The sequence below is a fragment of the Myotis yumanensis genome, unplaced genomic scaffold, assembly GCF_028538775.1.
Source record: "Myotis yumanensis isolate MYYU_CA2020_CCGP unplaced genomic scaffold, mMyoYum1.0.hap1 SCAF_7, whole genome shotgun sequence".
NCBI lineage: Eukaryota > Metazoa > Chordata > Mammalia > Chiroptera > Vespertilionidae > Myotis > Myotis yumanensis.
Genome location: NW_027223758.1, coordinates 89,521,613 through 89,547,196, shown reverse-complemented (window position 1 = coordinate 89,547,196; position 25,584 = coordinate 89,521,613). Strand labels below are relative to the sequence as shown.

The 25,584-nt window shown below is 43.4% G+C and overlaps 1 protein-coding gene across 5 annotated transcripts in view; it reads right to left on the bottom strand.

The window, feature by feature from the left end:
- Positions 1-12,302, bottom strand: part of DSC2 (desmocollin 2) — a 29,929-nt gene extending 17,627 nt beyond the window's left edge. The window contains exons 1-4 of one of the 5 annotated variants that reach the window (XM_070421236.1): positions 11,921-12,302; positions 3,143-3,227; positions 2,060-2,259; positions 1,035-1,154 (exon numbers count right to left, since the gene is read on the bottom strand). In XM_070421236.1, coding sequence (XP_070277337.1) covers positions 1,035-1,154; positions 2,060-2,259; positions 3,143-3,227; positions 11,921-11,992 — 477 coding nt within the window. In that variant the 5' untranslated portion in view covers positions 11,993-12,302. The remainder of the gene's footprint in view (positions 1-1,034; positions 1,155-2,059; positions 2,260-3,142; positions 3,228-11,920) is intronic. The other 4 variants (XM_070421234.1, XM_070421235.1, XM_070421233.1 and 1 more) reach the window with 4 other exon arrangements.
- Positions 12,303-25,584: the final 13,282 nt, after the last annotated feature.

The window sequence follows — 25,584 nt, the reverse complement described above, 5'->3', positions numbered from 1 at the left end:
TGTGTCGGGCGGGGGATCATGAGACTAAAAATGGCATCATATCTTGGCAAGGGTAATAGTCTGGTGCTTGATTCAAAAGCAAGTTTTCCCCACGCTGTGCTCAACCTCTTGGTAAGATCTTGACTATACACTGGGAGGCTGAGCACAACTGCCTTCCAGCCATTTCTGTCTCAGCGTTATTCGCTGGTGTCTCAGCCGCATGAAGTCTGTGGGTGGGATGTAAAGGAGGATTCTCTCTCACCGTTTCAAGACTGAGGAAAAGACACCCAAGTCATGGACCGAACGGTGGTGGCCAAGGGTAGTGGGAGAAGGCAAAGAGAGCTGCGCAGGTTTCCACTAAATGTTTGAGAGAGAGAGAGAGAGAGAGAGAATGTGGATCCAGCTGATGGAAGCAGTGGACCTGAGAGAGAGAGAGAGAGAGAGAGAGAGAGAGAGATGTGGATCCAGTTGATGGAAGCAGTGGACCTGAGACAGAGAGAGAGAGAGAGAGAATGTGGATCCAGTTGATGGAAGCAGTGGACCTGAGAGAGAGAGAGAGAGAGAGAGAGAGAGATGTGGATCCAGATGATGGAAGCAGTGGACCTGAGAGAGAGAGAGAGAGAGAGAGAGAGATGTGGATCCAGTTGATGGAAGCAGTGGACCTAGGGATAAGCAATAGGAAGGTGTGTGTCTCTTTCCTTCACAGCATTTGGCCTTTTCTCAACAAGCAATGTTCATCCTTCTTTTATGGGAGATGTTGGGAGTTTCCTAGACCATACCCAGGCTGTGATCCCCTTGTTGATAGGAAAATTCATTAAGAAACCATGTGTTTGAAAGTCTTAAATGGGCTTTACAGTTTTATTAATGGTCGTTGCATGACTAAAACTGCAAAAAGTACATGTAGGTATAAAGACATATATTTATACCCATATATTTAAACATATGCTATACATACCCATTCATTCATACACCACTATGCTTTAAAAACTCACTGTTTAAATAAAAAAAATGGCAGAAACCATAGCCCTTCCCAGTGGAAAGAAAGTACACTGTACCTGCTGAAGGAAAAGTGGAAAAGGACCCAAGGAGTTCTCCATCATTGAGCAGGGAATGGGAGCCCATCTTCTCTTGGCACGTCTGAGAACTTTTTCTTTGGGATGACTTTGCTTTAGTGCCTCAATTTAGAAAAAAAAAAACAAAAAATAAAGTCAGCGATCATTTTATCCTCAAGCATTAGAACGTCGATGCATCTTTCTGCTCTCATGGGGATTAGCTGGGAGGTGTATGAACGGGTTGTGCTTGAAAATAAAGCTAAACATCAACACTGCAAAATGATAATGAAGAAACAACACAGCGATCCTCTTGCGAAAATAACTTGATGGGCATATGGAACGGAGAGAGAAGGAATTGTAAGCCGAGAAGCAAAACTGAAAAAAAGTTCACTCTCGTCACACTGCCGTGCAAAAACATGGAAGGAGAGATACGCAAAGAAAATGAGTAGACCATGCGTCCTTCTGAGTTGAGTGTAAGCATCTTCCACTCACCGACAACTGGGAGGAGTCGGGGAACCCAGAGAGAGATCTGTCAGAACGAGGAGAGAAACGTGGTGAACCCTCCAACTGCTGCAGTGAGTAACGGCCAATGGCTGAACAGAAGGCACTGTGGCCTTGGGTGCCACAACGTCGTAAGCATAGGTCAGGTCCAAACCACAACCTAAGACAGCCACCTACTTTCTAACACTAAAAATCATGCTGTCTAAGGGACCGCGAGGCCCCCAGATACAGTTTCAAAACCTGTTTTTAAAAATCGATTCTACAGTAAAGATAAAAAGTGCTCCTCCGTGTCCAATCTCAAGCTCCTATGCTGCAGCTCAGCTCAAGTTCTTTGATGTCCCAAATTACAACCTCTCATTAACCCATGCTGCACAATCCTTGTCCATTTGAATACTGATACATTGCATCATGGGTTCTATCCTTCTTCAAGCTAAACTATCCCGTAGCTTTTCTGACTGTACTTTTTCCTGGTAATGTTAGTTACCCTGAAGGAAATCCTTCATCTACTTCATTCTGTAGTTTGGTACCTTTGTTTGATGCTCTAAAAGGACATGCATTTTCTTTTCCTCGTGGTTCTCAGAGTTGGAAAGTGAGATGGTAAAATGCCTCTTCTCGGAGGAAAAAAGAACAGCGTTTATTGTATAGACTGAGCCATCTTCTAAAACTTGGAAATCAGCATCACTTGAATGAATTAGATTTGCGGACTTCAAGCACTCCCTCAGGTTCACTGCAAAAGAGTGTGCACAGCAACCATTTGTAAGGTAAAACATACCAATATATGGTTTTAGCAGTAATGTATGCCTGGGCGGGGGGGGGGGGGGGGGGGCAAAAACTTAAAATTAGCTACACTGACACTTGTAAATTTTTTGTTTTTTTTAAAAAATATAAAACTCTGGTTAATTAAGTTGTGCTAAACACAGATTAGCACATGCATCACTTCTAACACATATACTATCCCCTTTTAAAGAGAGACATTTGTCTTGATATAAAAGCATTTAAACCCCATTGTTTGAATATTTAAACTAATACCCAAAAGTTTTTATTACAGGAAATTAGTATATTTGAAGTAAGTAGAATCTAGACAATTAAAATTGGCAGTTATTGAATTAAGATATTATTGAACTCTTTATGTCTATTATTAAATAGTCATCATATTCTGTGTTCTCATTGGTCTGATTTTTTTTCTTATACAGTTGAGTTGTGTAAAAAATTAATTACTGCAAAAACAGTATGTGAAAATCAATGTCAATAAGATGCCAAAATGTTTTAGGACAAAAATCCAAAAACAATACCATTAAATTTAGGAAATAGTTTCAATATGATTTCTCAATTTCACAGAAACATGTTAAAACATATACCATATCCTTCAATGAATGCAAATATTAATAATTTTTATTACTTAAAGTAAACATTTTTATCTATTTCATATAATCATGTTTTTAAATAAAAAAAAATATTCCTTTCATTGGAATGATACCATAAGCATTATAAATGATAATGTGCTATATTAGTTCTAACTCTTAGTTCCAATACAGTTATTCCTCTGAAAGTTACACTCATTTTACAAGATTGTACAAATTAGGATTTTACCTATTTTGGCAGTTTCTTACCTCTACCAACAAATTTCTCAGCATCCAGTTTGGAGGGAACATGCAGTGTCACTGTTTTGCAGGCATCACAGGCACATGTTAAAATCTAAAAATCAATTCAACATTATGAATTAAAAATACTTCTAATGTATACATATATATGTATGTGTGTGTTTATATAAATTATAAATTTGTACAATTATAAATAAGTTTATATAATTAACAAAATAAGATAATAATGACATGGGAGTAAAAAATCAGAAAAACTGTATCAGGGGTAAGAAGAAAACAATAGACTGAGAGTCCTGGCTCGCTCCTTCACAGAGGATGTAAACTCAGAGAATCCCTCCCCTCTTGGGCTTTGTCTCCTATTCTATAAAATAAAGTTAGTAATAATTTCCCAAACTCAGTAGGTATATTGAGGAACCAAAGACAACCTATGCCAGAAAGCACCAAAACTATTAGGAAGGCATCACAGGTGTGTAAATAGGAAAGAGAAAGAAAAACAAAAACAAATTTAATGAGCCAGCAAAACGTTTCAATTAATTGCCAATTGCCTAAATGAGCGATGGTACCAAATCAGAAGCAGCCTAAACAAGACCCTGGTGCTTAAAGAGCAGCACTGACTCACTGCCCTGGGGTGATGCGGACCGTTTCCATGTAAAACGCCCCACAGGAGCGAGCATGTAACTTGGAAATACAAACTTATTTTGAAGGCCCATCTTCTCATAAATGAGAGTTAAGGTCATTTTAGAAAATTTTTTACTTAAATTTTTTTTTATGAGTTAGTGATTTATGGTGAACCAGCCAATTCCAATACAATATATATCTGAACACACTGCAATTTAATGCCATTTTCTCTGAAATTTTACAATGGATGCTTCTGAAAAATGCACAATTTTTCTTCTATAGTTTGACCAAATGCAAGATAAGTAAAAGTAACATTTACATCATTACTTACAAAGTCTATACAATTAAAGCCAGCAAAATTTGAATAAAAAATTTTACTTCTGCCCAGCAGGCGTGGCTCAGTGGTTGAGCAATGACCTATGAACCAGGAGGTTACAGCTCAATTTCCGGTCAGGGCACATGCCTGGGTGGAGGGCTCCATCCCCAGTAAGGGGCATGCAGGAGGCAGCCAATTAATGACTCTCTCTTATCCTCGATGTTCTATCTCTCACTCCCTCTCCTTTCCTCTCTGAAATCAATAAAAATATATTTAAAAAAAAATTAATTTTACTTCCAACACACATTGAAGAATCTTTATCTAATTTTAGTTACATGTGAAGAATCAGGTAACACAGAATTATATTTCACTTGGAAATCGGGGACAGACACAATGAAGAGAGTGTGGGAAGTGGAAATTAAAATTAAAATTAAAATATGGAGGAACTGTCCAGGCTGCACAGTCCAGAGAGAACAGGAGTGGAGTCAGATGATCAGATGACTGAGGATCCCAGCTCAAGGTGATTGTGAGCAAGCATGCGCTTACTCATTCTGCCAGCGCTCAGGGGTTGCTTACGAGCTGCTAGGCAGTGTTCAAAGGCTACAGCAGTGAACAAAGCAAAGTCCTTAACCTCATGGAGATAACATCATAACAAGACTCAAAAAGTTAATACACAAATGCTCAAAGGTCACATGACGCCAAGAGATACACGTTACGAGAAAAACAAGACACGGAGAGTGACAGAGGGAAGACCAGAAGCTTGAATGAAATGAGGAAGCGAACCGACCAGTTCACCAATGGAAGAGTCTTCCGGGGGACAAACCAGAGCGAATGTCCTGGAAGGGAACGTGTGTTTTTTGGGAACAAAACGGAGGCCCTCGTAGCGGAGCACAGTGAGGGAAGAGTGACAGGAGGTGATATTAGAGAGGCAGTCAGGGGCACATCACACAGGGTCTACAAGGCCCCACGAAGGAGTGCAGACTTTACTCCGAGTGCAGAGAGGAGCAGCATCAGGTCCAGGAGCTGCAGAGGCATATCTGGCAAACATTTACATAAACTCACTCTTCATTTGCATAGACTCATTCCGGTGACTATGTGACAATAGGCTATAGAGAAGCAAAGATGGAAGCAAGGAGACCAGTTTGGAAGCTATAGTACAGCGGTTCTCAACCTGTGGGTTGTGACCCCTTTGGGGGTTGAACGACCCTTTCACAGGGGTCGCCTATGACCATCGGAAAACGCAAATATAATTACATATTGTTTTTGTGATTAATCACTATGCTTTAATTATGTTCAATTTGTAACAATGAAAATACAGCCTGCATATCAGATATTTACATGACGATTCATAACAGTAGCAACATTACAGTTATGAAGTAGCAATGAAAATAATATTCTGGTTGGGGGTCACCACAACATGAGGAACTGTATTAAAGGGTCGAGGCCTTAGGGAGGTTGAGAACCACTGCTATAGTAGGAATCTAAGGGAGGGAGGATGGTGACCTGTACTGCATAAAAACCGGGGAGAAGGAAAGAATGAATGAAGACAATACTTTGGATACGTGTCCCATACATCCATTGATTCATGCATTCAACAAATATTCATGAATGTCTCCTATGTGTCATACACAGAGAAGTAAACATGATCCTCACAAAACACTCGGCTCAAGGGTAAAGCATATTTGCAATTTCAGCAAAGGAGGGTAAGTGCTGTAACAGGGGAGCACAGGGTGCCATGGGATATGGGAGAGCGGGAAACTAGCCCCTGTAAGAGCCAGATGATGTCACCTGAAGAGCGGCCGCACTGCTATCCGTGTCAAGAAGGAGCAGAGCTTATATGTTCCAAGCGGAGGAATGGCGTATGTAGAGGCTCGGAGACGACACAGACCTGAACATGAAAATCTGGAAGAGCTGATGCATATAGCACGAGAGGAACAGAAGTTTAAAATGTATTCAGACAAGTAGGTGTGGGCAGATTCTGAATAGCATTAACAAGGCACATGGATCTTATTTCCTACGGAGAATCAGACAAAGACTGGTTTTAAGCAGGTAAATTACAGGAGAACCTTTCCACTTGAATAAGTAAGTCTGACCTGTGTGAAGAATGGGTCCGGAAAACAATTTTCATTTCCAATAAAGGCAGCCAGGGCATTCAGACAAACCCCCATGCCAAAAATGAAAATGATGGGTACGTTGTTTTGTAGCATCCGAAAGCATCTAGCAAGGAACCGCTAGGCAAAGATAGGGTAAAGGAGGGACACAGAATAGTAACTAGAAACGACTTCTGATCTGAAAAGATTTGACTATTTTTTTGAAGTCCCTGGAAAAGAGTGAAATCAAAACATGGGTCCACCTTCGATCTAAGACAAGTGTCACCCACGTTAACCTGGGACCAAACCTAAAGCCTTCATCGTAGGGGTGAGCTGGAGGTAAACTGGCCCTCGCATGGGTCTGGGATACACATTCCTGTCACTTGCTTGGTCTAGGAACTCATGCCAGGAATTCACACAAAGGCCTGGCATGTGATCAACACTATGATGAAAGACAGTTGACCAAATTCAATAACCACTCTTTGATTTTTTTTTAAAAGGCCCCAAATAGGAAGCAATAAAATAAAATCCCAAGGAGTAAACTTCTTCAATATGATTTTTATATTATACTAGAGGCCCAGTAAATGAAATTCCTGCACGGTGGGGTCCCTAGGTCTGGCTGGTGATCAGGGCCTATTGGGACCATCTCGCCCAGTGCTGATCAGGGTCAGGCTGGCCGGGGCCTGCTGGACGGGGCCTGCTGAATAGGGGGAGGAACTGCGAGAAGTTTGCTGGCTGGGGGGGGGGGGGGGGGGGGGGGGTAGGGAGCCATGGGAGGTTGGCTATGGGAGCGCACTGACCACCAGGGGGTAGCTTCTGCATTGAGCGTCTGCCCCTTGGTGGTCAGTGTGTGTCATAGGGACTGGTCGACCGGTTGTTTGGTCGTAAAGTAGCTTAGGCTTTTATAATATAGATTATAATCACAACATCAATGGGAAAGCACGATGGCAGCCATACTAAACTCAGAAACAAGACAGACTTTCAAAGGCCATTGTTTACAGTTAATGTTACATCTATATATATATAAAACCCTAATATGCAAATAGACTGAACAGTGGAAGAACTGGACAACCAAACAACCAGTCACTATGCATGCGCTGACCACCAGGGGGTGCGTGCAGAACATGGCAGGCGTTGGCAGCAGGCAGCAGAGCGTGGAACATGGTGGGCATCAGCTGCAGCAGGATGGTGGAGCAGGTGAGCAGGGGAGCTAGACGGAGGAGGGGTGCCAGTCGCTGTCATCAGGGCGAGCATTTGGTGGTTACTGAAAATTTTTTGTTCCCGTGCACCATAGTCCTGCTGGGCGCTCACACTTGCTGCTGGCACCGGCCCTGCTCGCACCCACTGTTGGCACCCGGTGCCAGTCCCAATCGCTCAGCACCATCAGTGGGTGTGAGTGGCAACTGCCGGCCCCAATCACCCCTGAGGGCTTCTCCACCTCCCTCTGCTCCTGAGGGTCGATCAGGGCAGCAGCCACCACTCACACCCACTGATGGAGCTGGCCCCGCTTGCACCCACTGCTGGCGCCAGCCCCAATCGCTTAGCGCTGTCAGTGGGTGTGAGCTGAGCCAGCGCCCTCAGCACATGGGAGCGGCAGTGGCGGGAGCAGGGTTGCTGGCAGATAGGGGCCTGGGGACCACAGCAGGAGGGGCTGGGTGGGGGCGCAGAGGATGGGCTAAGACCTGCCCCTCACGGCCCACAGTTCCTTCCAAGGTGCATGAATTCATGCACTGAGCCCCTAGTTAAAGTATATCAGGCAAGAGGAAGATAGGAGATGGCATATGAATTGGAAAGGAAGAAGTAAAAAAAGTCTCTATTTGCATTTGATACGACTATTTACTTTTACTATTTGCTGCAAAACCCCAGCAAACCAACCAATAAATTGCTATAAACAATAAAAGAACTTCAGTAAAGGAGCAGCAATAACAATTAAAATATAGAAGTCATCAGTATTCATACACATAAATAAAACCAGTTAAGTAATATCATGGAAGAGAATAAATCATTTTCAACAGCAATAAAATAGAATCCTAGGGAGTAAATTTAACAAGAAACATGTAAAACCTACTTGAGAAAAATCTGAAAATATCTCTCAAGGGCACAGAAGTGGACTTGCAACAAAGACATATCTTTATTTTGAAAAGGAAAATAAACAACATAAATGTATCAATTTTAACTGTTATAAATTTTATAGTCCTAATAAAAATCCCAACAGTATTTTTACTGGAACTAGACAAGATGACTTAAAAGGTCATAAGAAAATATCAATAATTAGGAATAGACAAGAAAATTATGAAAAAGAAAAGCAATGAAAGGATACATATTAAAAGATCCTATAGTCTCAAAAATAAAAATAATGCGATATTCGTATATGAAGAACTGAAAGATATTAGATGCATTCAGTTTGGAAAGGGAGGAGTCAAACAGTTTCAGTTTGCATGTGATGTACCTGTTACAGCCCATAGAGGTAGTAATTTTTGTCCCATTCATCAGCTGTCTATGAGACTTTCAATTTCTTCACCTTCTTGCCTACACAGCAAGCTGTCAAACTTTTGGATGTTTACCAAATAAGAAATGACTCAACATAGAATATGAAAATATGGAAGTCATCAGTATTCATACACATAAATAAATTCATCTTTTCTTATGAATGAGGTTGAAATATTTTTATAGGCCGTTTTTGTTACTTTATGGGAATTTTTCATGTCCATGTTCATGTCCATGATCTTGATTCAGAAGAGCACTTTATATATTAGATTAACCTTTAAAAATGTGATCTGAACAATTTTTTTCCTCTTTGTCAGTTGCCTTTGACTTTGGCATAGTTTATTGCCATGGACAAGTGTTTGCGTCTGTGTGTTTTAATATTATTGATTTTCTCAATTTTAATAAATGGCTTTTGAAATCTGAGCCATAAATTTCTACTCCAAATTTAAGTAGAAATTCATCATGTTTCTTCCTCTCTGTAAAAAAAAAATCAATAAAATATATTTTAAAATGTAAAAAAAAAAAAAAAATTAGAACAGCTAGCAAGACTGTAGGGGCAGCAAGTGCAAGTTTACCATCTCCACACTATTTGCCTGAAGGTCAGCTGTTTGGAATTTTATTGGTGTTCTGCAGGAGTTATGGATTCAACTTTATCTTTTGCCAAATGACTGCCTAGATTAAGTACTGTGGCCTCACGCCACATACACACAGTGTGGTATACTATGTGTATATCTATCTACTCAACGGTGTGCTATGCCATCTATCATAAAATAGCTTTCTAGCAAGTCATTTACAACCTCTATGGAGGGGGAGGGAGCTGGTGACACCTTCGTGAAGTACAGTCATTTATACTGTTACCTAGCGATTCCATTTCCGGTAATCCATTCCCATATGTTTGATACACTTCCCATATACGAAATAACGTATATAAAGGTCTGTGCGTGGTGGCATTATTTGCAATAGCAACGAGTAGTAGCAGAGGTGATGGAGAGCAGTAAAGGCACCCAGGAGATATTTCTGAATGTGGATTTAAAGGGACTGAAAGATGGATCGAAGGAGGGGAACAGTGGGGGAAGAAAAACAAACAGCTTCCAGACTTCCTTGAGGAACAAGGTGTATGGAGTGTCACTGAAGTACAGGACACTAGGAGAACGGCAACATTGTCTGGGAAGATAAATGTCGTGCCACACATCATCCTAGGGTAGAGGGATATAAAGGCCTCTTGTTCAATGGAGATATCCAAACTAGCAAAATAAAAGTAGTATACGTAGGCACCTGTATGACATTTTAGGAACAAGACCTAGAAGGGGAGTCCGATTCTGAAGAAGAGATGAGTGAATTTCAAGAATAAAGGCACGATCTCCCCGTGGAGGGGCATAAGATAAGGAGTGATTTGGCCTTAGCAGTAACGACGCCTGATGATTTCAGAGAGAGACGCTTCATGGGTGTCCAGGCAGAAGCTGGAGGGGAAGTGGGGGGAAGTGGAATGGGGAAGGATTCCTTGGTGTATGCGGACCATCAAATGTCAAGGGCGTCCTCCAAAGTCATGCTTATTTAGTATCTTCTACTCAAACAGTCTCTACACACCTACCCCGCTGGAGGCCAGGACCACAGCAGCCCCTGAGGCCCAGGGCCTAGGATCCACTTAGGGCCTCACACCAGGCCTTCCCTCCCACCCAGGGCAGCAGAATGAGGGGGCACCCAGAGCCCCTGCTCTCTCCCCAGCCACCTCTGCTCTATCCTGCTGTGAAGCTAAGCAGGACCACGATGTATTTATTCCCTTATCACCACTTTCTTCTAAAAGGATCTGCGATGAATGCAGGCAATGCTACTAATTGCTTCACTAACCACCTTTTCCTTAAAAAACAGAAAAAAAAACAAACAAACAAGGGCCCAGGAATTTAGTGAAGGGTTTGGAGTCCATGGGGTTCTAAGGACCTTCCAATAGTAACAACTACAATTTCATTACCTAACAATTTAAGGAATTCGCTTTACTAGAAAAGTAAGAGCGGTAGCGAAGGGGACACTGTCCCACTATTTCAGCCCCTGTTCCAGCACCCCCCCCCACCCCCCAGAGGAGTCTTCCCAGGTCCGTCTGTCTGGCCAGTCCCAGTCCATGGGTTTAACTGCAGACCCAACGCGAGTCTCCACGTCAAAGGAGCCAGCGACCCGAGCCCGTTTGCCCCTTTTGAAATGTGCCACAGGAGGTGGCAACAGCTGACCTTCGGGCAGCCCCAGACGGTAAACTTGCACTTGTTGCCTCTACTGTCTTGCTAGCTGTTCTAATTTTTTTTTAATTAAAATATATCTTATTGATTTTTTTTTTACAGAGAGGAAGGGAGAGGGACAGAGAGTCAGAAACACCAATGAGAGAGAAATATCAATCAGCTGCCTCCTGCACACCCCCACCGGGGATGTGCCCACAAGCAAAGTACATGCCCTTGGCCGGAATCCAACCTGGGACCCTTGAGTCCGCAGGCCGACGCTGTATCCATTGAGCCAAACCGGTCAGGGCCAGGTGTTCTGAGTTTTGATAGCTCCAGTTACCGCTTCTCCTTCCAGAAGCCCCGGAGGCCGGGCTGGGTCACCTCCCGCCCCACACCCTCCGGGCCGCTCCCCGCACGGGATCTGCGCCTTCCGGTGCCCCAGGCCGGCCAGCCCCGGGAGCGGTCCCACCCGACGGGCCACCCCTTCCGCTCCCAGCCCGGGGAGGGTCGCGGATGTGCAGGTGGGTGGAGGGCGGAGCGCAGGAGAACCAGACGCTTCCCTCCGTGGAGCAGGGATCTGGGTGGTTATTTCCTCAAAATCAAGGCGAAGGTGAGCGCCCAGGGTGACCAAAAGGAAAATGGAAACCACCGGGCTCACCGAGGGCTCGCGCATCTGCCATCTGCGGAGGGTCGGAGCCGGGGCCAGGCCGACCACACACGCACGCACACGTGTGTGCTCACAAACACACGTACACACACACACACACACACACACTCACTCCCACAAACGCCCGCGGGCCCTGCGTTTCTCGGGTCCACCCGGAGGCCCCCCAGGTGGCCTGAACCCACGGGGAGGCGCGGGCTCCCCAGGCGCCCGGAGGCCATGCTTTCCGCTGGGCGCTGATCGTATCTGCGGAGACGCCTCCGCTACCCGGGGATCGCGGCGCTGGCGAGCCACCAGCTCTATTTGCTCGCCGGTCCCGGGCTCGCCAATGGCGCTGCCCACCGCCGCGCCCCCCAGCACCCCGCGCCCCCGTCTGATCCGAGCGGGGCCGGGGCGGGCACTCACCGCGAGGGTCAGCAGCAGGCGGCTCAGGCTCAGGGCTCCGCTCCGGGCGCGCGGGGCTGGGGCGGCCGCCATGGGCGCTCGCTGGGCGGACACGGCCGGGGTCCCGGGCAGCAGCCGGTGGGGCGCAGGCGGGCCGGGGGCGCAGATGGGGGCGCAGAGGGGTCGGGCGCGCGGCGGCGGAGCGAGCGGGCGCAGGAGCTGCGTCTCTCCCGGAGCCTCTGAAGCGCCGGCCTCGGAGGGCAGGGGCTTTTCCTGCGCCCGGGGTGGGGTGGGTGGGGCTCCGGACGCGTCCAAGACTTCCGACTGGCCCCGCCGCCTTTTCCTGAGCCCGCGTTTCTGGGAGATGCGCCGGTGGGCACTCCCTCGGCCGCCACCCTCCCCAGCGCACGCGTTTCCCACGGCGCCGTCACCTATATGCCCATCGCCCCCGCCGGGTGCCGCCTGGGGATTAGCCGGGAGCCCTGCCCAGGGGAGCCCTGCCGGTGCACCCAGTGCCAGCGCGGCCTCCAGGCGGGCGGGGCGCGGGGCCAAGCTCAGTGCGGCCCAGGCTCGGCCTCCGACCCGACCTGGCCCTGCCCCTGCCCCTGCCCCGGGTCAGCTCCAGACAGCACAGACCGCCTCCAGCCAGAGGATTGGCCAGGGAAGACTAGTTTGCAGACTCTTTGCTTAAGTAAATGTCCAGCTGGCCTCTCTGCCTCCCACAGGCTTTTCATTTGTAACTGAGTCATTTCAGAGGTGTGTGTGTGTGTGTGTGTGTGGCCAATATGACAATGAGACAAGAAAAGTGATCGTAAGTTAAAGACAACTCTATATTATATACAGGGGTGGGCACAAGTCTGTTTACAAATGTGAGTACGTGAAGCACACAGCTCATATTTGTATCAATCATTAATAGATAATGATTGTAATATTTTCCACAGGAACGACTGTAAACCTGCTTTCTCCACCCCGTCTGTTTACCCAGGCTCCAAGAAAATGAGGCCAAGGCTGGGTTACTACGGAAAACGCATGGCTTGAGGTCCTAGAGGTTGGCTACATGTGGGCCTGGTTTCCTCCAAAATCGTCCCTTATCACAATGAAAGCTTAACTAACCATTGGCCTTATCATTTATCGCCTAAATTGGACTCCCGGGCACCTGGTGGAAATGTATCCTTCCTTTCCTACCACCGAAACCAGAGTTTGTGGTGAGAAAAAAAAGAAAGAAAAAGAGAATGGGATCAACTGTGCGTTTTGACTTGAAGTGCACTTAAACCAGGTGACTTACTGCAGCACTTCCCTGGGAAGCTTAACGCACAAAAGCAGGGGCTTTCAGCTCTTCAGAAAGCAATGACAGGGCAGCCTGACTCATCTTTCTGTGCTGCTTTGCAATTACCATCCTAAACCAGGAAACTGACCTGGCCCTGCCCCGGGAGAAACTTGTCTATTTCATTTCGTTTGTCCTCTCAAGGATGTTTGGAAAAACCTGTTTGAAACGCCAAGCATAACACTCACACCACTTCAGTCCTTAAAACCACGTACCATCCTAATAACACAAAACCAAGATGCGCGCCCTCCTGAGCACACTGCAACTCGTAAGGAATGTCACACAGTACGGGCCCTGCATCTGCGTGTGTCCCCCTGCTCTATCTTATTAGTGCATAACCACATAATGAGCGTTTGGTTGATTTCATATCCGTAACATTTATCACTGAATCTTTGCTAATAGCATAAGCCTGGGTCATCAGCACGAGACTAGAGTTGACATCCTCTTTCTATAGTTTTTAACCCTCATGTTTTTCCAGCAATGATTTCATCGAAACACATCATCCTATGGATGACATCATGATCTCTAAACTGAAGCTTTCCCAAAAATAGAGACGCAAACTGGTTTTTTTTCCGGTTCTAGAAATTTACTCAGGCTAGTGTCACAGCCTTTGACAACAGGACGGTTCCAAACACTTGCCTCCCCTTGACTTCTGGTGCCTGTAAGGGTGGCTCATGTTTTCCCCATTCCAAAAAAGGGTGGGGGAGCCGTTAGAAAAGAATTCATCTTAGATATTTACTTTCATCTTTCACACCAGGTAAATGACTGAGGCTAGTACAATGGTGATTTTTGTTGTTGCTTCATTATGAAACTTTTCAATGAAATATACACTATTTACTCTATAAATACGTGGCCCAATTTCTGTACGGTGTTTCCATTTGGCTGTATGGCCATTGGATTTCTCCACAACCCAATTTTGAAAAAATAGGTACAAATTTGAAGAAACAATGACACGTGGGTGGGGGACTTTTCTAGAAGAACGCCTGCTGGCTGGGAAGGTGATCCTGCTGACTTGCAGTGGCTTCCCATTGGGCTCTCGTACACGGTGCATCAGACCCAAAGTCAGGAGCAACATCCTGTATGTCTTGAGCTACTCAGACACCGCTCAGGCCTCAGCATTGCCATTTGTTGAGTAAGATGACGAAGTGATACCGGATGCCGCCTGTGGTCCCTTCCGCGCCTAAAATTAAGCTACTGAGACTTCTTGTGATTGATTTTTTTGGTCAAATGGACAGGGGTGTTCATTTCTGAAAGAAAGCCAGAACCAGAGTTGCCCTTAAAGAGATGAGCAAATGGCCACCAGAGGCCCGTGGGCCACATCTCCGCAGCCTAGCTTCACAATTTCCTATTTTCGGAAACTAGAAACTAAACTTATTCATGGCAATAAAAACTCCTACTTCCTCGCTGATGTGTACATAGCTCTCCCTGCGCTCGGTGATTCCTCCAGTCCCCCGCTACTGGACCTGGGGGGTGGGGGTGGGGTGGGGGGAGGAGGATCCTCACAGACACTGGATCTTTAGGGCAAATCTATCTCAGCGTGGTGGTATATGACAACGAACGGAGCCCAGAAGCAAGTGAAACACAGGCCTCAGGGAGGAAAACACGATGAAAGGACATTGTCTGGTTCCGTTTAGGTAATAGAGAGGAGACAGGGAAATGTCTGATGGCCGCAATAAAGTGAGCACGGAGCATTGACTTCTCAGCGATGTTGCGAGATTACATGATGTCATGCACGGAAGACATGCAGAATAAAGCCTGGCATACGCTCAGTGCTCCCCAAGTCCCGACCCCATCTCTCTACAACCCACTCACGTTCCCCACCCACCTCATCCCTATGACAGCTCCCTCGTCTTGTTCCTCCAGTACCTCTCTTCGGGTCCTGGCCCAGGGCTGACCTCCAGTGTCAATTCACTGATCACTCCCAAACCCTTCACTCCCCTCCCCCTCAACCCCAGACAACCCCAGACCTTGTCTATTGAAAATACATGAACTGTAAACTAAGATGAGATGCCACAATTTGAGCTAAAACGTACACCAATATTTTTAAAAGAATCATTTTATAATGGGAGGGGGGAAAAGCCTTGATTGAATAATAAAATATTTATTTTTAATGCTGTCTATATTTCTTTGAAGTTCTTTTTTCAAAGTTGGCCTTGATAAAACATAGTATACTAATCAAAATCTATTTCCATTACTTTTCAAAGTATATTTTTGAACTATATAAAAACTATATATATATATATTTTTTACTTAAGCCCTCATTAGAAACACGCCAATGAATGGATATTAGACAGTTGTGCAGAACATGCCCAGAGATGGTTCACGGGGTCACGTCTGCCTTAATAGATGCTGTTGCTATCCCCTGGGAGTGCTATGAATGAATATATCCTTCAAACTACAAATTTCTTATGTTTGCTTTACTAATTAATTAATTTGACATGTATTTAATGAGCACCTACTGTGTCTAGGGCCTTGCTTTTGACATTGGGTGAACAAGACAAGAAGGGCCCTTGCTCAAGGGCAGCGCCTGAGGAATCATTAAAAGATTGGGTAGGACAAGTACTCACCACCTGAGATTCCCATCTCCTGCCTCCTCTCTGAAAGAACAGAGAAGATTCACCTCAAGGTCAGTGCAAAGTGAAGTTTAAGGGCATTCTGTAAAGGATGAAAACTACCGGTGCAAAAATCATGTGTTAAGATCTGCTCATAGATTATGACATGTCGCTTTCTTAACTGGGCCTCGGGGCAAGACACTCACTTTTTTTGTGAGACAGCCTGGTCTAGGATATATTGCTTCCTGGCTTCTTCTTCTTTTTAAAAAAATATATTTTATTGATTTTTTACAGAGAGGAAGGGAGAGGGATAGAGAGTTAGAAACATCGATGAGAGAGACATCGATCAGCTGCCTCCTGCACACCCCCTATGTAACCAATGTACATGCCCTTGACGGGAACCGAACCCGGGACCCCTCAGTCCGCAGGTCGCAGGTCGATGCTCTATTCACTGAGCCAAACCGGTTAGGTGTTCCCGGTTTCTTTGAAAGCACCCGTCCCCTGCTTCCTCCTCCCCTTGCTGGCTTCTCACGTTGCCACACTTAAACCTGTATTTTCTCAGGCCTTCACGCTACCGAGGCTCCTCCTCCCCTAGGTGCTCTCTACATGCTCTTTGACCCGCCTGGAATTGTCTTCCATCCGACAAATACCAACTTTCATTTTCTCCCTAGCGGGTCAGATCCTCTCTAATCAGGTCAAATCTTCCTCTTTAAATTGTCGCCTTTTCTTTAGAGTTCTGGTCACAATTATAAGACTCAATTGGTGTGAGTAGTTACTTGATCAATGCTTGTTTCTCAGCAAGGACTGGACATGTTCAGAATGCAGCGGCCTGTCCTTTTGGGTCCACTCCTGTGTCCCCACACTATCCATCCTGAATCCTGACACACAGTAGGCACCTCATCAGTATTTGTTGAATGAGTGAGCAAATGAATACAGGAATGAACAACTTCTGAGAATGTGGGGGGCAAGTAATTGTTTGCTTTTCTTTTTCTGTTGTTAAGGTTATTTTTAATGACTAATAAAATGATGTCTTAGGTCAACTATGGCCGGGTGCAAGTTCCTCACCTGCTCCCCAGCATGATGGGCACGTGCTGGTGTGTGTTCAAATGGGTTCACCAAGAATTTCCAGGGCAGCTTTTGCACAAAAATGGACACATAAGCTCGTGGATTTTCACTTAGAACCCAGAGAGAGGCCACTGAATACACGGGAACTTACTGCCTGATGAGACTGGTGGTGGCACACACCCCTGGGAAAAGAAGAGACCAGTTAGTGGTGGCAGTGGGACAACCGACTCATCATTAGAGAAGACGTAAAACTGGTCCCCTACTGAACGCCACGGACACCGTGCTTTCCACATGGGTTAACCTTTCAGGTGAAGAAAAAGACAAAGTCAATGGAAGACAAGATAGAAGAACATCCATGTGACTAGAGGTAGACTGAGGTTTCTGAAATAAAACCCAAAAAGCATTTACCATAAAAGGAATAAAAAGATCCATTTAGTTACATTAAAGTCCAGGCTTTCTATCCAACAAAGAAACCATGAGTAAAGCTAAGAGATGATAGATTGGAAGAATAGTTTAGTTATGACTAAACTGGGATGGGAATAATATCTGTAATATACAGGAACTCCTACACATCAGTAAGAACATGACAGGAACCTCAAAAAAAATAAAAATAAAAAAGGCTAGAGTGTGACCAGGCATTCTACATAGAGGAATTTCAAAGCCTACAAAGTATATTTTAAGAAATCAGAGAAGTGCATACTAAAATCATAAAATATCCCTTTATACCAGTTTGACTGACAAAAAGTAGAAAGCTTTATCTCTCTCATCAAAGTCTTTCCCTGATTAAACCTAACTCTCCACCTTCCCAGCTGCCACACATTTAGAATTGAATGCGGTAGAGATAAACTTGTACCCAAGATCAGAAGTTTCACTTGAAAGCCATGATCAACATCTTAAGTAGATCTTAATGCTGCCCTGCAGTCATACTGTTTGCCAAATCCACTCACTTCCCCATTCTCCTTGGCAATGTCTTCATACCTCCTTCTCTCTGCTCAAACCTCCTGTGCATCCTCCTCTATACTCACTTGCCATTAATACTTAGCTCTCTATTTCACAGAGAAGACAGAAATTACCAAGAACTGCTACAAGCTTCCCCACATCTACCCACCTGCACGCATCTGTACCGCATACATGGCTTTTGCTTCGATACTGTGGAAGAACTGCCTCTGTCTGTGGCTAAGGGCATTCATTCCCATCCCTCCCACCTACTCCAGGACATTGCTCTCACACTCTGCTCCTTTCCTACGTCATCATTTGATCCATCTCTATCTCCCCCAATCGTATATAAATAAACACAACTAAACTTAAAGAGAAAACATCAGAAATCGCTCCTTCTCTCTGTCCTATTTCTCTCTCCAGCTATGACACCCCATTTCTCTGTTCTCCTTTACAAAAAAAAGATATTCTGGGGAAAGCTCTTCTAGATGTACTGTCTTCAGTCTCTTTCCTCTTTAGCTCCAGAGCCCTTTTTAGTCAGGTTCTCTCTCCTACCACTTCACTGAAAGCAGGTTTAGAAAGTTTGCAGACATGTTCATATTGCTGAAGCTGATGGCCATTTCTCACCATCTTGCCTTAACTGCAGAGAGCTGGTGCACCCGTCCTTGAAACACATTCTTCATTGGTTTCTGGTTTTCCTTCTCTGCCTCATTGATTGATCCCTACTCCTGTTCATTGCCTCTTGCTAGTGTACTGGCCCAGGATTCAGTTGAGTTTCAATTCTGGTTCCACCTACTCGTTCCCTTGATCTCATCCGGGCTTCAGTCTGCCGATGACCGGCAATTCTAAAGCTCTACCCCAGACCTCTCCCTTGACCTCCAGGCTCCGACCGTCCATCTTACTTGTCCAGCGGGCATGGCAACGTTAGTCTTTCCAGTTCTGAGCTCCTGGTCTTCTCCATTAACAATGCCCACCCCCCAGCCTTTTCCCTTTCAGGCAACTCCATCCTTCCAGTCATTTAGGCCAAAATATCTGCGGACTTCCTTGGCTCTTCTTGAAATCCAATCTGTCAGTGAATCCTATAAGCTTCGCCTTTAAAATATACTTGGAATCCACTCCCTTTGCACCATCTTCATCCAGTCCAACCCACGGTCATCTCTCACTGAGTTATTAAAAACAAACAAACAAACAAACTCCTCATTGCTCTTTCAACTGTCAACTCTGCCCATTTCAGTCAATTTTCAACCCAGAAGCCAGATTGTCCCTGGTAATAAATAAGCTGGAGCATGACATTTCTCTACCCAAACTCCTAAATTATCCCCAAAATATAAGACTTTACAATATGCCCTGCAGGTGCCTCTCATCTCATTTAGACCAAACCCAGAGTATTTCCAGGGGTCCCAGAGCCTTACTCACCTGCATCTTGCTGACCCCAGTTTTATCACCCTCTGTCCCACACTGGGCCACAGTGCATCAGCCCTTTGCTCTTCCTTGAACTTGCTGAGCTCGCTCCTCAGGCCCCTGCTCCCACAGGGAACCCTCTCTCCTCAGCCTGCGGGCTCCTCACCTCCTGCAGGTCTGACTCCTGTGGCTCCTTCTCAGGGAGGCCCTTCCCCAGCGCCCTGATTAAAATGTCAAACACCTGACTTCCTCTCCAAGGACCTGCACTAAGAGCCTGGGGGGGTTGGCTCTTCCCGGCCAGGCCTTGGCTTCCTGCACCACGAGGCTGCAGGAGGCCTTCCTGCTGATCAGCGGGGTCTGCCTTTCTTTGTTACTCCGCCCGGCAAAGGTGTAGGGTTCAAGAAATGTCTTGGAGGGACACTCCCAGGCTCCGAGGTTGCTGGAAGGTCCACCGCTGTCTCTCTTTCCAAGAGGAGGCCTCCGCCGAGTGGCCCTTCTGGATTCCCGGCCTGTGCCCCGTGTCTTCACATGCTCCCTGGGAACAGGGGGGTTCTCCCACAGAAGATCAGCGCACCTTCCCCGATGCCCTCCTCTCTGCGGCATCAGCCTCTCTGCTTCTGGTGGATTCTGCAACGTCCTGGGAGCTCGAAACAGATTTTGTGTTTTATCCAGGTCTTCTCGTTGGTGTTGGTGAGCGCATTGGCAAAGCGCTCCATCCTACCATCTCTCTCTCAAATTTCATTTTTCTTTCTTAGTTTGTCTCTCTGTATTACAACGTAATTCTCATGAGGTTTTACATTGGTCTCTACTTTTAGTGCCTACAGCCATGCCTGTCGCAGCGTGGAGCCTCAGTAAATGTTTGCTGAGTATAAGCAAAGGCTAATTATTAACAAGTTAGAGGGTTGCTTTGAGATTGCCATATGTAAAACTTTGGCTGGAAGCAAAACAGAAATTTACTCCAGGGCCTCTGAGCAGCAGCCCGGTAATAGAGGCTGCTACCCTCAGGACAACTGAACGTGAAGCATGAGGGTTCTATGTGATTTCCAGTTGCAGGAAGCCTGTGAAAGTCATTAATAAACAGTGGTCAATGAACGCGAGGCTCAAGCTGAAAATAAGTCCTGTAATTTATTTAACTAGGGTGAATTTTTTTCATTTAATCCGTTTTGGAGAAGCAAACTCATATATACAGGAAAGAAAGAGAGAAAGGGGGAGAGAGGAAGCTATAGATATAGATAGATATCCTAATGAAAATTAAAATGTGGTTACCAGGGCTAGGGTGGTGCAGGCAGATGGAGAAATGCTAGTCAAAGGGTACAAGCCTTCAGTTATAAGGTGAATAAGCTCTAGGGATCTCATGTGCAGCATGGTGATTATAGTTAACTAGAGGCCCAGTGCACGAAATTCGTGCACTGGTAGGGCCCCTAGCGGTTGCCAGCTGCCAGTGGAACCTCGCTCCCTTCCTCCAGCTGGCCCCACCCCCTGGTCAAGAGGACAATTTGCATACTACACTTTTATTATAAAGGATAATATGTTGCCCTGGCCAGGTGGCTCAGGTGGTTGGAGTGTTGTCCCTTAAGCCAGGAGGTTGCCCCTTTGATTCCTGGTCAGGGCACAGACCTAGGTTATGGGTTAGATCCCTGGTCCAGGCACATATGGTAGGCAACTGATATTTCTCTTACCTCTCTCTCTCTCTCCCTCTCTCTCTTCCCCCTCTTCCTTTCTCTCTAAATATCAATGAAAACATGCCCTCAGGTGAGGATTAAAACTGCTACTACAACTACCACTATTACTACTACTACTAATAATAATATACTGTATTGTGTACAGCCTCTAATGTGGAAGAGCAGAATTCCCACTCAGCCCATTAGCATGTGAATCACCACTCGTCACACAGAAGAAAGCATTAAACTTCCATTTGCCATGGGCTGCAACCTCTACAATTTCCTGTGTCTGTCAAGCTTACCTTTACTCCATTTGAGGTCTATTTGAGTTGGCATAAGAGCAGTTTTAGATCGTGATGGAAATTCATTGGATTAATAAGATAATAAATTGTATTTATTTTATTTCTCTAGATATTAATTAACTGAAGAAATTAGAAGATGCCTCAGGCTATTAGAATGCAACCAAAATATGGAATCTCTCAGACTTAAGGGAACACAGTTTATTCACACAATTCTTAGGAGCAGAGGATCAAGTGGTGAAACTAGTACAGTAAATTTTAAAACTGTGTCTTTAGGGAGGATGATTTCATTTAAATTTTTAATGTAATGCTTTGATTGTTAAATGCCATGTATATATACTAAAACAAACCAAAAGCAAGGTGTAAGGAAGACTACAATGGTGAATAAAACATCATTCTACATTGGAAAACATCACAGTTTGGCTGACAAAACCAGAAAATAAAATTCTTTTAACAGTTGAAGGGATTAAAGTAAATGAGATTCAATGACTTGTTACAGATCATACTTTAGGATGGTTAACATAAGAATCCAGGTTTCCTTACTTCCTACAAAGCCAGGCGCCTAACTTTGGAGAGAATACAAGAGAGTATTTTCAAGTGACACAGAAAAGGCATACCTTTTTAATTTCCATGAAATAATCAATATTTCATTTTGCCTCGACACTGTTTAGAGAGCATTCAGATATCTTCAAGACTTATCATTTTTAAAATCTTAGCCAAAAGAAAAGGAGTTCCCAAGGCAGGTTAAGGGCATTGAATCATGATTTATATAAATCAATTATTTCTCTCCCTGTATCAGATTAAGTTCAGTACATTGAACAGAAAACCTAAAATTTCATTGCTTTAGCACACAAAGGCCCAGAGCAGGTTGGGGTCATTAGGGATCCAGGCTCCTTCTAACTTTATGCTCATGATTCTCAACAATTGGCTCCTGGCTCCTAATCTAAGTATCCCAGGTGGCTGCTCGAGTACCAGGCATCACATCCTTGTTGTGGATATCAAGAAATACAATTGGGGGAAGCAAACAAAAAAAAAGACCCCCCAAAATCTGTCGGCTGAATTAGCTTTTTTAAGACACTTTCTCAGAAACTTTATACACAGCATTGCACTTGCTTCTCACTGACCAGAATTTAGGACACGTTGCACTTAGCTAAAGGGGTGCGGAAATAATGGAAAATAATTCTGCATGAGTAAAATCATAGCTCTGCCTCTAAGAAAGAACTAGGTTAGGGGATAGTTGGTAGATAACCCGTGGTCTCTGCCACCGTCCCACAACATACTGAGGAACACGTGTTTGTCAGTGACAAGTGTCCTCATGTTTAACTTCAATATTAAAACATCAATATCAAATGAATATTTAATATTAATAATCAATACTTTTCATAGTAATTATTTATGTGTATGTATATTATATTGCATTATGTATTTAATATCAATTAATAGTAAATTAAAACATTAAATCAAAGCAACTCAAACTTTTTCTTAATTTTCTTCCCAGTCTGAAACAAAAAGAAACAATCATGATAGACTATGATTACTTACTATGACAAATTTGGTTCTGACAGGTTCTTAGCCACACCTATAATACTCAATGTCAGCTACACCCAGAAAAATAAAAAGCTAAAAACACACATGGTGACAAACTGGCTCATTATGAAAAGAACACATCACAACACCTATTCGCCAAAATGGCCTCAGGATGCTGTGTGTTGCTTACACTATCAGGGCTTTTATTCAGACAGATTGGTTTGTAAACATAATTTGGTAAATTTTTGGGATAGGCCTGACCAAAAACAATGTCAACATGTGATTTTTTTTTCTTAATTATGGATTAGCAGAATAAATTTACTAAGTGACAATGAACATGCCTTTTACTTAAATTTGGTTGCCTTCTGTGTCATTGTATACCCTCCAATGTATGGCATGCTTAGGTACAAAGTTCAGAGTCAATATCCAGCTACATAAGAAAACAGAGTGGGGGTTCTGCTTTTTGGGTGGTGAGAGGCAAGATGGTCTTGAATTTGGGTCACAAGGGACAAATTTCCTTACGACACAATTTAATATGAATGGCCGTAGACTTGCGGCCTGAGGCCACCTGTTTCTAACTCTAATTGGCTAATTGTGTTGTTTACCTGTTAGTCTTTGCAGGTTCCTCTCAGGGCATCCTCTCTGTTCCATGTGCAGTCTTGTCCAAATGCAGATTCTGATTCCCTAGGTCTGAGGTGAGGCCTGGACTCCCTTTCCTCACAAGCTCTCAGGTGCTGTGGACCACACTGAGTGGCCAAGAGCCGGTGGTACAGAGGTGAACGTGATAGGACCTCACGAACAGTTTCCTGTTTCGTGGATCTGGGGGTGGAACCCAAGAATTAGCATGTCTAACAAGTTCCCAGGTGATGCTGTGGCTACTGGTCCAGGAATCACACTTCAAGAACTTCAGTGTGGATCTCAAATAGATAGAACAGCAAGCGATCCCTCTTATAGAAGACCTACTATGGACAAAATACCTTTGTGAATTTGGGTTTTAAGTTTTATGTAAATGAACTATGTAAATGTCATCCACCCTTAATTCCAAAATTTTCTACATATTTCATAGCAGAGGCAAAGCCACAGCAAGGAAATGCTTTCATTCCACTTGGCGTTAGAGAGTTCCTTTTCTTTTTTCTTGAACTATAGCTGGCAGAAAACAATTCTGCATGAATTCTTAGTGTGAAATCAAGGTAAAACCTTGAGTGTCTTAAAGGAAACCTTGAAGTTCTCTTTGAAATTAATAATGCAGTGTTATTGTATTTAAAGGTCCCTAAACATGGGCAAATAAAAACAGACTGCAAATAGGTAACTGTTGCACAATAACGACTAGATTTTAACAAGTTTAAAATCCTGTATATTCTCAGGCCAAATACAGAGGAAAGCCATACTTCTTCATTTTTTCCCTGTAAAGTTATGAAATAAACAACATTCAACTCTACAGATTGGTTTTGTTTAGGATATTTTATTCCTATCAGTCAAAAAACTTACTGTAAGAAGTAGAGATTTTTAAATAATTTGATCTATATTTACAAATTGTATATTATAAATCTACTTTACACATTTGTTTTTATAATGTTTCTTATATGCTGTACTTAGTCTATGTATTTGAAAATGTTATTATCTTATTGTTGGTAAGAATTTGAGGTCAAGGTGTTTTTTTAATGCAACACTATGCTTTCAAAGCGTTTTTTAAAAAATTATGTTTGCTCAATTTTATTGGGCCCTACATAATATAGAAGAGTCTATCCATTCTTAGTAATGCTTTCTTCTGCTGTAGTTTTATTTTCTTTCTCCTACATAATTAGAAAGACAAATGTAATGTCTGGCCAAATGCAAAGTTCCTTTAGATTTATTAGAAAAGCAGATAAAAGAGACCAGAGACATGAAGTGATATACGTTGTTTGCTTGATTGCCTAACCTAAAGATGATTTTTAACTAGTACAGGACTTTTACAACGAACACACCATAAAAAGGGAGTTAGCTTTTCCTTTCTATGAGAATAAAAATCCTCAACTCTAAAATATCTATTGTGTACATTTTCCAAATAACATAGCACATTCCATTTTTAAAAAATAGATGTATGCCTAGATATCAAGTGTTATAAAATATTTTAATAAACTCAGGAGGAATTAAAAACTCAGTAAAGTTAAGTCAGTATTTAACGAAGCTCATTTATAATGATTATATTAATCTTTATCTATTTTGATGTTTCCATGGACTTTTTTACATGAATCAAGAAAAAGAAAATTTAATTTTACCTAACTATAGATTTAGTTACAGAAAAATAATTGATAATGATTCAATTACTGACAATTAATTTATATGAAATGATCCATAAAATACAATACTTTATTAATAAACTAAATTTGTAAACAGTCCAGTGGAGTTTCAAAATGTTCATCAATCATATAATTAACATTTCATTTTGAGTGTAAACAGAAAATGACTATGAATTGCCTACATAAATCAAAAAACAGTCACAGTTTCTCTGTGAGATAAATTTCATTGATATTTGAAAACACTTTAAGTAGCCAAAACTTCTTAGTACAAATTCATTTCCCACACTTTCTAATAATCCTGGCAAAACTTTCAGTGTCTATTCTTGCTGACCAAGCAATCTTTCTTTGGCCTTTAACTGTACTGTATGTTCAGATATAAGTTTTGTCTCCCATATTGAAGCAAAGTTAAGAAATAAGAAGACATAAACAAACACATGTAAGTTAATGTTTGGTTAGCAAATTTTAACCATTCAGAAAACATTTTGCACCTACATTAAAGAGTATTACTTATCATGGTATTTGATATATTTCCAAAATGTTAATATTACATTTTAGAATTTCAAAACTGGTATCATTGTCAGAGTAACATGTATGTCAGACTACAGAAATTGTATTTCCCTCCAAAATTATTTTCCTCACAA